Source organism: Asterias rubens, chromosome 2, assembly GCF_902459465.1.
Source record: "Asterias rubens chromosome 2, eAstRub1.3, whole genome shotgun sequence".
In the NCBI taxonomy this organism is placed as follows: domain Eukaryota; kingdom Metazoa; phylum Echinodermata; class Asteroidea; order Forcipulatida; family Asteriidae; genus Asterias; species Asterias rubens.
Window position 1 is genome coordinate 24,130,082 of NC_047063.1, and position 11,935 is coordinate 24,142,016.

General features: G+C 38.3%; 1 protein-coding gene across 1 annotated transcript; it reads left to right on the plus strand.

Annotated features, from left to right (window-relative positions):
- Positions 1–98: 98 nt before the first annotated feature.
- Positions 99–7,851, plus strand: LOC117302295 (centromere protein K-like). Its single transcript, XM_033786177.1, has 8 exons — positions 99–187; positions 1,007–1,183; positions 2,382–2,441; positions 3,849–3,924; positions 4,707–4,932; positions 5,379–5,520; positions 6,202–6,267; positions 7,040–7,851. The coding sequence occupies exons 2-8, from the start codon at positions 1,091–1,093 to the stop codon at positions 7,196–7,198; spliced, it is 822 nt and encodes a 273-aa protein (XP_033642068.1). The 5' UTR covers positions 99–187; positions 1,007–1,090; the 3' UTR covers positions 7,199–7,851.
- Positions 7,852–11,935: the final 4,084 nt, after the last annotated feature.

The window sequence follows — 11,935 nt, forward strand, 5'->3', positions numbered from 1 at the left end:
CTCCATATGCACTGACAGAATACGGCAGCCGAGGTAGGTAGGATAGGTAGGGGAGCGAGAGCCGGGGCCGGGTTCGAGAAAGAGGTTGACTGCACAGCGCGAAAGTTTGAGGAGGAGTCTAAACTACTTACGAAAATGACAACCAGGAGGAGCGAACTAAAAAGACCAAGTTAAAGACAGAATAAAAGTAAGTGTGTTAATTCTATAATTAAATTTATGTTTGAAGATTGACGAGTAACAAATTAAAGATTATTTAAACGGTAGGCTGGGGACTGAAGTGTAAAATTACGTGTGCGAGGTGTTCGGGTTCGGCATTGCCATTTGCAAACGCATTTTATCTAATTCGTGAAAAATACCTTAGGCGTAGCCTGCCTACATAAAAAAAGACTTATTTTTATAAAATATCAAGCACAAATCACAATCAATGGAAAACGGGCAATATTGCTGTCAGTGACTGTATAATTGTTAATTGTAACCAATACTTTTTGTAGTGACATACTTACTATACTATAGACAGGTGAGGTAGAAAACTTTTGAAAACCCCAAAGTATAATAAAAAATTAACACTACATTGTAGGTCACGGTGTTAGTGTTATTGTTACTAATGTGTTACTGTTGTTATGTTAGGGGTTTTTTCGGTTTTAAACTTAATTATTTTATTTTCATAAAAAATTATAATATTATGATAATTATAAATTATAATATATATAATATGTCACGTTAGGGATAACTTTACGTTACTCCTCGAACTATTTCGGTTTCGTCCGGCTATCGTCTCCCGTTACGGGAGACGGACGAAACCGAAATAGTTCTAGGAGTAACTTTACGTATGGTGACACCACTTTTTCACTCATTTTGACAAAAAGGGATTTTTTTTGTATATCTCATAAATTAGATTAGATTCTAATCTAAGTACTATTATTTCATATCGTTTGTGGCGTGGGTGGAGATGTGACAGGGTGGTAAGGAGTTAAATAAACAGTTCTAGACCTTGTTTGTTTTACAGTTTCAGAGCCATTCCTGAGTTCACGATGCTTTGTTTAAGACAGTGAGTGATCACTAACAAGCGCCCTGTCCTCACCATCACAAAATGGCAGTAAACCCTGGACAAGGAAAGGAACTATTGTCAGCTCAAAAACATCTTCACAATCAGTGTGAGAGAATATGGACGGAAATCAATCAGGTATGAGAAAGATTTTTTTTTTTAAATTATTTAAAGAGAGAGAGAAAATTAAATTACCCGGCGACTAGGCCTAGGCCTTAATTCTCAAGACGCATTGTGGCAATGTGTGCGGCAGGCTCAAAGGATTGAAGAATCTTGCAATTGGTTCATCAAACTATTTTTTAAGTCAGCTTGACCATTGTTGTAGTAGTCACAACTATTTTTGTAGTAGTCGTGGTAGCCTGGTTAACAGAGTAGTAGAAAAATGGTAGTCGCGACTACGACACTGGTCTGGATCTGGATATGGATCAATACTGCAATGTAGGGATGTATAGGTTGCAGGTGTGTGGTGCTGGGGATATTATTATTATAATGCGCTCTACTTTTGATAATTAAGCCCAGGCCTACCCAGGGACCTCATCTAGATCAACTACCATGGCCATGTCTGTGCTGTTTCATTGTAATTCCTTCTTATGAAGCACATTTTACAAAGCGTATCAATGTACTTTCACAAGAATGTCATATCAATCCAACTCTAGTGAGGTTGTAGCAGGTACTTACATGCAGCATCTCTACCCACAGCATTCGGGATGAGCAGAGCCGTCAACTCTCCCTCATTCTGCAGACAGTTCCCTGAATTTGCCTGAAAATAAACCAATCTGTAAAGCTTCCATGTTCTGATAAACTAATCTGAAAAAATCTCCCTGAACATGGAAAGTTTGTCCCTATTAGATTGAATGTAATTCTCAGATTGTGCAAATTGTGCAAAATTTCCCTGATTGCAAGATGCAAATGGCTGGCAGCACAGGTCTGGATTAAACACCTCCCACAGAAATTTGATAAACTATTCATGCATGAAGTGTGTCTCAGATTCAAATTTTGGGGGTTGAAAAACTAGCCATGCCATGTACTTCAAATGGAATCCTTGTGATTCAATACAGTTTTAGCTGTATGCTTCTCACCAAGTAAGTTTTTAAACTATTGGAGTATTTACCAATCTATGACCCTACTAATAAATTCACAGTTAACTGGTCTGTCAATATTATGTAGAAATCAAAGTATGTCGTGATTGTCGAGTGACAACAATTTTGTTAGATATTTTTTTACACATTTATTATTAAGAATGGTCTCTAAAAAACGAGTGACCTGGAGGCCCTCACTCGTCAGACTGTGGTTTCACAGACATTTTTTCATGTTGACGTGTTGTATTTCATCACAGATTCACGTTGGCCTCTCAAAAGAACAACCGTTGGGAAGTCTAGGTGCTGCAGAAAATCAAGTAAGTCAGGCCAGGAATTTCAGATCTTTAAGTTAAAGGGCAAGGCCATTTTTTACTTTTTAAATGGAAAATCTTAAGGTCCATTGGACACTTTTGAAGAGGCTCCAAGGGCCAATACTATTGGGCAACAAAGGCTATGGCCTCCAGGTAACCCAGGCCTGATAGGTGCATCCAAGTAGTAGTTTTGTGGTTGAGTGGTCTGAAAAACCATATTCCCAGGTAAGACTCTGGGTTTGATTTCACAAAGCAATAAAATCCATCATCATAGTACAAATTGTCAGCATCACCATCGTGATTTACATTGTGACATCACACTTTACTAAGCAACTACGATCAATCTTAGCTCTTTGTGTAATCGGCCCCTGGTCCTGCAGCCGATTTCACGAAACTCTAGGATAAATCCTATCTCGAGCTACGACGAGTAACTCGTCCTGATTTGGGATGGGTTCAATGCGTCCTAACGTCTTCGGATACGGAACTGAAACTCGTCCTACATGTAAGTCCTAAGTTTAATCCTAAGTAAATAGGAAGAGTTTGGTGAAATCAACGGCTGGAATTGCCCAGGGTCCACAGAGATGAGTGGTATGGACCAAAACCACTGAGCAAACCTGTATGGTTTACTAGCACATAGCAGTTTTGACTGAACGTTGTACGAAGGGTTAGTGTTAAGGTGAGCTCTATCTTGGTAAATCTACTGCCACCTACATGTTGCTAAGTGTCTCTATTTAAAGGCAGTGGACACTATTGGTAATAACTATTAGCATAAAACCTTACTTGGTGTTGAGTAATGGGGACAGGTTGGTAGTAATGGGAAGAGGTTGGTAGTAATGGGAAGAGGTTGGTAGTAATGGGAAGAGGTTGGTAGTAATGGGAAGAGGTTGGTAGTAATGGGAAGAGGTTGGTAGTAATGGGAAGAGGTTGGTAGTAATGGGAAGAGGTTGGTAGTAATGGGAAGAGGTTGGTAGTAATGGGAGTATAAACCATTGTGAGAAATGGCTCCCTCTGAGACAATGTTGTTTGAGACCTCAGATTTAGAATTTGATGTCTCGAAATCAAACATCTGAAAGCACACAGCGTCGTGTAACAAGCGTGTTTTTTTCTTTCATTACTATCTTGCGTGTGATAAAGGCCCTCGACTTCGGCTCGGGCTTGTATATCACACGGCTATTTGACCATGCCTGTTTTAAACGACCGTGAAAGAACTAGTAGCTACCCTATTATTCCCTTATTGTTGTGTGTATTATCAGTAATGGAAATGCATCAATGCATGTTTGTGTCTATCCAATGAAGTCATGGGATTTCTGGTACTATTTACAACAACAACATTATTCAGCTTAAACACCAGCATGGCTTTGTGTAAAGGTTGACAAACTTACTTTCCATTTCTTTCTTGACTTCCTCTTTCAGATGCTGGAAGTGAGCAAAGCAAAGGAGAAACAACTGACAGGGGAGATTCACGCTTTGCAAAATGCACCAATAGAAGGTACATAAATAAGCAGTGTCTCATCTCCATTTATGTTACATGTAGGGTCAAATTAAAGTGGGCCACAGAATGCTCTGAAATATATTACATTTTCCTAGTAGATGGAGTCCATAGAAAACAAGAACAAAATATAACGAGTCTCTTACCTCGTGTTAAAACAGGGTAAAAATGTTTTTTTCTCTGAAACACTCAAGACCCAAATTCTGAAAACCGTGAGGTCAATTAAACCTGCGATTATCCTGTAGCCCCTGTTTAAAGTCAGCTACTGCCAGTAGTTAAAGATTAGTTTTATAGCTTTGTCTCCCATTTTTTTAATCATGTTTTAAAACTTGTTTTACGTGTGAGTTTGCAACTCTTCTTTTGTTTGTGTGTGTATTGATGTATGCCTTTGCCTGTTTATTGATAATCTCTATTCCTATAACTATGTTTTTGTGTGTTTGTATTTGATGCACAATTTATATTTTCTTAAAATGCTTTTTTGTGTGTGTATTGATCTAACCCTTTTATTGTTAATTTAAATTTTCTTAACTTTGTAAAAACTTTGTAAGTTTGAGTGGTGGAGCCTTTTGGTTGTTTTTTTATTCAAATGAAATAAACCATTAACCACAAAGTTCAAAAATTGGACATGAGGAAATGTTTTAAATGTCGAGTTGAAATCAAGTTTTTTTTTTAAGAACCCCCCCCCAACTCATTTAGAGATAGACATTGCATGGTATTTCCACCATGCAAAGTTTCCTACTTAAATTGTACATTATTTGTACTTGTGTGTCATTCCACTCCAGCCTATCCAAATGACCCCACAACTCTCAGGGCTATTCTACAGCGAGAGTTGGAGACTTCAGTAGTTCAGCTGGAACAGACGCTTGGTGTCGTACAAACACAGAGGAAAGAGCTGGAGGAAGAATTGAACAGGGAGAAACTGTTGCTGGAACAACACAAGGAGGTTCAGCAAAGTCTTCAAGAGAAACTTGAAGAAGCCAAGGGCATGGCCTTACAACAACATAACAGGTAAATCAGGGGCTTCCCTTATAGTGAACCACGTTTTTTCACTTGCCCGCATGTGATACACAAACAAATTGAAATGGTAAAAGAAAAGAAAAAACATGGGAAGTGAAGTTCGCAAAATTAGTTGACTTGCGCGGCTGACTAGTGAAGGATTGTTTGGGTTTTGACTCCCCCCCCCCTGCGCTATTTTCACTCGCATTTGGCGACCAGGCAACCACTTATTTCGAACCATGTAAATATGCACTATTTTTTGTCCTTGGAGCTTTAATTTCTGGAATATTAGGATTTAGACTAATTTTACAACAATTTGAACCAACTGAGCTATATATTTAGTAGCCTTAGGTCACCCTGTTTTGTCAATATCTTTGTTCAGTGAGAGCTCTGTCATGACTTTGTATGAAGTATAATATTACTGGGTTTCAGTGAAGTCTCTCTCTTCTGTTCTCTAGTGATAAAGGTCTGAAGGAGTTATCAAAGAAGAGACTCCGTGCATTGGAGCTGCAGCAAGACTTGATGCGCAGATTGGCACACTTTGCCACTAAGCACTTTCCGCTACCCTCACTGGCAGATGTCAACAAAACAAGTAAAAGGGTATGTGAATGGGTACCCACTCATAGTGTGCATAAATGCGTTGCAAAGACCATCTCGACCAATCCAAGGCAACGTGTTCCTTTAAGTCTGATTTCCAATTTCTTTTGCCATTGGAAAAAGTGATTCAATAGCCTGAAAGTCTATTAAAGCCTGCATAGAATGGCCAGCCGCTGTTTGACAGAGACTGAATCAAGCAATTTTGGCCATGACTGTGGCACATTGCGAGAGGTTTAGAGCGTCAGACTCAAGTTATTGTTGTCGGGGCCCCTACCATGACACTTGTTGAGCAAGTGACTGAACTGTAATTGCTTCTCTTCATTCATAAGTAAATGGGTACCTGTGGGGGCAGAGATAGTTCCTGTGATTTTTGTTAGCTTGGTAGGCTACACATTATGCAGCACAAGCTGTACAATCCCAAGGGAGCTGAGATGGTTTTGGGAATGACATGAATGGCCCATTTACCAGGGGTATAAACGTCCGAGGGCCATTAGCATCACTGAGTTATGGATTTGAGCGCTATCTAAGAAGCCACTTTTATTATTACAATTAAATTATCAGTGAAATTGGACCCAGATGCGAACATTTGATGTCATGAGTCACATCGTCTATACCACTAGAAATAATTGATTAAAACTCTGCTTTACTTGTAACTCTATTTTCATTTATTTATATGTTGAATAGAGACGAAGCTCTGCAGAGTCAGATGACGAGCAGCATCGCTACATATCACTCCTCGAAATATTAGAGGTCAGAGTTCAATTACCGTTGTAAAAATCTTCTCTCCATTTATAATCGCGACAGCCTACTCCGTAAACTGTACGACACAACAACACTTTACTCCCACCATCTGTAAGAAAGTGGTTGGTCAGGGTGCCTTTGGTTAAAGCGGCCCCAACCTACGGAACAAACACTCCCTCCAGAAATCGGCCAGTCTGACTTGACCTAGTGCCTATAGATATAAGCACTAACGCTTTATAAGAACTTTGTATTATTATTAAGTGTTAGCCTCTTTCCTCTTTAAAAAGCAGCATGTATTTTTTGTTGAGCATTTCTTTAAAAGTGACAAAATATTCACAGACAGTGTTCATTTTTGTGTGCTTTTAAAAACCATATACATGAAACAACAAATCTGTGAAAGTTTGGGCTTTATTTATTGTACAGGTCAGGAGAAGTTAGTGGAAAACTTGCACAATTTTCTTCATACAACTTAATTGTCCTTAAATTTTGTCGTTTTTTACAACCGAAATCAGCTGTTGCATGTAGGTCTTCAGATACAGTTTTCTCGACTATGACTTCATTTCAGAGGGAAACATTTCACAGAATAAAATAGTTCAAGTATGAATTTCGTTATCAGTTAATCAGTAACTAAGACTGATTATTATCAGTTATTAAATTAATTACTTAAGTAACTAAGCTTTCAGACTAAAGTTAAACAATGATGTACCCATTCTGTAAAATATCTTTTGAGTTTGTTGATATCATGGGACTATTCATTTGTTTTGTACTGTCGACATTTCAGGTTCTGATGAATAAGTGCACAGATGATGAGCCGGATCCCTACATCACACTGGATGAGTCTTTCTGGCCGCCATACATCGAGCTTCTGCTGAGATGTGGCATTGCACTGCGCCACCCGCAGGCCTGCCAACGCATCCGATTGGTCCCGTTTCACCTCTGATCTCTATGAATAAACATCGGAGGTGTGACTGGTCAGAGATTTGTAAGTTGTTAGGCTGAGTACTCTGGGATCGTGTTTTCTCTTCTCAGATTCGCTCATCATAAAGACATCATCGACACATCCGATTGGTCCCGTTTCACCTCTGACCGCTATGAATAAACATTAAAGATCATGATGTGACTGGTCAGAGAATTATAAGTTGTTATGATGAGTGCTGTGGAATGCACTCTGCTCTTCTCAGATATTATCAAGGCATTCTATTGGTCATCTGTCACCTCTGACCTCTATGAATAAACATTACAGATGTGAGTGGTCAGAGAATTATAAGTTGTTATGATGAGTGCTATGGAATGCACTCTGCTCTTCTCAGATATTATCATCATCAAGACATTCTAATCTGTCACCTCTGACCTCTATGCATCAACATTGCAGATGTGAGTGGTCAGGTTACGCGTCTGAGCCGAGTGGTCTTCGAGGTTAAGAAATGGCACCTAACACATTTTCACCTGTTCTCTGTTGATAGCTAAAGCACTCTGAACTTAGTGAATTATAATTAGCCGAGTGATCTTGGAATGGAGGCAGGTAGCTCTTCTCTGATGTCGATCATCATTCATCAATGAATTTGATTGGTTGTTTGTGATCTCTGACCTCTATGAGTACCGGTAAACAATACTGCTGTGGAAGAGATGTTCAATTTGCATCGGGATAAAAATATTATTTTTGGTTTTTACCGATACACCGATGTGTGTTAGCACTGTATACTCAGTACTTCCCCCCCGAGTACTGTGAACAAAATATCACAGGCATGTTACTCGGGTGGGATTTGAACCCACGACCCTTGCAATTCTAGAGCAGTGTCTTACCAACTGGACTACCGAGGTTGCCCCGTAGCTAGAGGCAGTTTGAGTCCCATGTTTTGGCAGCGGGTACCGCAACGATATAAGAGATGAATACTGCTGTGACCGACTGTTCAGTGAAGCAAGATGCTATTTGATTGCCAATTTGAACTGAGACCTCAATGAGTGTAAATTAGCCGAGTGATCTTGAAAACAATCTGCTCAGCTCAGTTGTAGAAATGGCATTCACTTGGTCACCTTTCACCCCTGACCTCTATGAATAATCATTCAAAAATTCTCAAAATGTACAAGTGGCATCCATTTTCACCTTTGACCTGTGTGAATAACCATAAAGTCATTTTTATAAGAAAGAACTTTGGTCCCTGAGAGACTGTAGACCATGTTTTATGCATCTGGTTGGACACATTTTTACCTCAGATCAAATATTAAGTGATTTGAATAAGAAAGGATGGTTAGTGATCCATGTTTCTAGCAGTACTCAGTTCCATGCGGTCATTATTTTTGTTCTGTATATTATGCAGCACCATGTAGAACTTGCAGAGTGGTCAAACTTGCATGAATTTTATGTCAATTAATTTTACAGGGTCTTTCAGCCCCTATGTATATGGTTTTTGTTTGAAAGTGATCTGTGTACAAATGTGAATTATACAAATTAAAAAAAATAGTGGTTAGACCATAAAGGTTTTTAATCTCTTTATTGTGAATTATATAATAAAACCGGTTGGACAGAACTTCTCCACCTAAAGATGTTTTAAAAGGTCTTTACTCTTTATTATATCAATTGAGGAAATAGAATTAGCTGTTGCAAACAGTTTACCAACCGAAAGGACCAGTCAGCATTTTTCTTTTTTTTCATATTAGATCTATCTTGGTAAACTGAGGGTGCTTTGTCCCAAAGGCGTTTGTGTGTTATGGATCTGAATATTTCACATGTCCAACATACAGGGCCCAATTTCATAAAGCCTGTAAGCACAAAAATTTGCTGAGCATGAAATTTCTTTCTTGATAAAATAAGGTTACCAACAAAATTTTAATTTGTTGCATATTGCTTGTTACTGGCATTCAGCTGTTGTTTGATGATTCTGAAAATCACCTGGAAATTTGGTTGGTAATCCTGTTTTGGAAGAAATTTCATGCTAAGCGAATTTGTTTTGCTTAGAGACTTTATGAAATTGGGCCCAGGCCTGATACTTGAAGCAATGAAGGTGATTGCCTCCATGCCCCCTGCTCATTGCCTTGATGTCTTAAAAAGGATCTTACAGTAGAAATTTACTGTAAAAATTTGGTGCCATTGCCCTTTTAAAAATGAAACAGGCCTGACCATAGACAAAATATGTTTAGGGGGAGCAAGGTAATACATTTTTTTAACGAAGGGGCACTCGCCACCACATCAATACTTTAGCATTCCCATTTCTTTATTTACGCAATGAATGGTATGCCTTTTGTTTTTTGTCGATATTCAGGAAGTGAGTTGACAACTAAACTTCAATTCAATGTTAATTTATTTACCACAGCATTAAACATTCAATTATGACAACATCAGAGAATATCAAATACAAGAAGACAATTTTATTTAACAGATTTTAAGAATTTTTGATGCAAAACAGATGTGACACTGCAGAGGGATCCATTAACCTTGCAGGCAATTGTGGCGGTCCATGGCGGTGTCAAACAATTATCTACAAACTTCAGTAAAACTAAACATTCCTGCTACTTCTTTGTAGTAGCATGTAAACAATAGGAAGTTATATTGTTTTCTTGTATTCATGAATGGATGGCCTGCTCTAAACCAACCCATTGGGGTAGACCTATACATACAGCCTCTCTTAAAGGCAGTGGACACTATTGGTAATCACTCAAAATAATTATTTATTAGCATATACATCCTTACTTTGTAATGAGTAATGGGGAGAGGTTGATAGTATACAAAAGTAGAGTATAAAATGTGAGAAACGGCTCCCTCTAAAGTAAGGTAGTTTTAGAGTTTCCACGAATTTGATTTTGAGACCTCGGGTTTAGAATTTGACGTCTCGAAATCAAGCATCTGAAAGCATACAACTTCGTGTGACAAGGGTGTTTTTTCCTTTCATTATCTCGCAACCTCAACAATCCATTGAGCTCAAATTTTCACAGCCTGTGAAAATAACAAATCTGTGACAGGTTTTTTTTTTTTTTGCATGTTGAGATACATCAACTGTGAAGGCTAGCCTTTAACAATTACCAATACAATGTAGTTTCCACTGCCTTTAAGAGAGGTTTACTAACCACTATACACATAGAGTCTGTCTACGCACAATCCATGCACACGTGACACACGGACCATTGATTCCACACATAAGTCTTTATCATCCAATCAGGGTTCTTCAGCCAATACACAAAACGGAAAAACTTGTTCTCTCTGTTTTCACAAAATACTAAGAAAAAATGATTGAATGCTCCTGACTGCTCTGTAGGACTTTAAAAACCAAATACAATGTAGAAACATTCAGATGACCTTGTTCCAATTCTCAGTGTGCTTTGGGCCAATAATCCCAACATTTGAGTCCAGAATGCCCCACAGTTTTGAAAAAATCCTGATTGAGAACCTTGATACAGACTGTGTTTGTGTATCATAATATGTCAATGTAGGGTCATTTGGCAGAGTCCATGCAGTGTATTTATTGTACTTAGGACTCGTGATAACAACCTTGTAATCACGGCTAAAGCCAGGCAGCTTCCCTTGAAATAATTGTCCTATACCATCCCTTGATAGCATTAATAATACATCAACAGTTCTCCATAGTTTCAATATTTGATGCTAGCTCTCTTCATTCGTCTTGATTTTGTCCTCTGCTGCTTTTCTTGCCTCATCTCGTGATCTTCCCAGCTCGCCTCTCTCAGGAGGAATCTCTGGTATCGTCTGCAAGAAAAAGAAACAATGTAAGAACTGAGAAAACGCTGCAGAGTAGGTGCAACTTTAACCGTGGAAATTTACTATGGCTGAATGAATTTTTTAGCTAAAATCCCGATAACAACTTGAATTTGATCATTCAAACTGAAACACATGGATATTGGGGAGCGATTCAAAATCCAAACAGTAGAATGTTCTAAAGGGATCGTTTTAATAACAGAACATTCCTACTGTTCTGCCTGCTGGAATACTTGAAACCGGGCAGACGTCTGTTGGAACATTCCATTGTTTGGCACAATGTCATGTTCCAGCAGAACATCCTTTTTGCCCGGAACTTGCCTGACTTTTTAGATTGTCCCTTCAGATAAGAGTCTTAACTTTTCTAAGAATTTTATATGAAGTACATGTATACTTCTTAGGCCTCCCCTTGAATGTAACTGATACAACTTCTATTTGGAAATTTACACTTATTTCTTGTTTTTTTTCTTCTTTTTTATGTGGTGGTGATTGTGGTGTTTTTGTTTGATGGAATTGGAAAACAAATGGACAGAACTTAAATTTTAACCTTTTTTTTTATTTTATTGTTTGTCCTGTCTTTCGAATGTTAAAGCCATTATACACTTTCGGAACAGGAAAAAACAAAAAAGTTCACAGATTTACAAATAACTTACTGGGTTTACAGAAGGTAATGGTGAAAGACTTCTCTTGAAATATTATTCCATGAAATGCTTTACTTTTTGAGAAAACATTAAAGCATATCAATTCTCGGTAGCGAGAATTACGGATTTATTTATTGAAACAAGGGTGGGTTTTCCCGTTATTTTCTCCCGACTCCAATGACCGATTGAGCCTATACTTTCACAGGTTTGTTATTTTATATAAGTTGTGATACACGAAGTGTGGGCCTTGGACAATACTGTTTACCGAAAGTGTCCAATGGCTTCAACCGTGTTGGTTTTTCTGTTGTTTTTATATTTGTATCTCTTGCCA

What these genes read in the sequence shown, in the direction of transcription:
- LOC117302295 (XM_033786177.1), top strand. Translation starts at nt 1,091, where the DNA reads ATGGCAGTAAACCCTGGACAAGGAAAGGAACTATTGTCAGCTCAAAAA. An exon ending in TCAACAAAACAAGTAAAAGG is followed by an intron (nt 5,521 to 6,201) that starts GTATGTGAATGG and finishes TATGTTGAATAG; the next exon opens with AGACGAAGCTCTGCAGAGTC. An exon ending in CACTCCTCGAAATATTAGAG is followed by an intron (nt 6,268 to 7,039) that starts GTCAGAGTTCAA and finishes TCGACATTTCAG; the next exon opens with GTTCTGATGAATAAGTGCAC.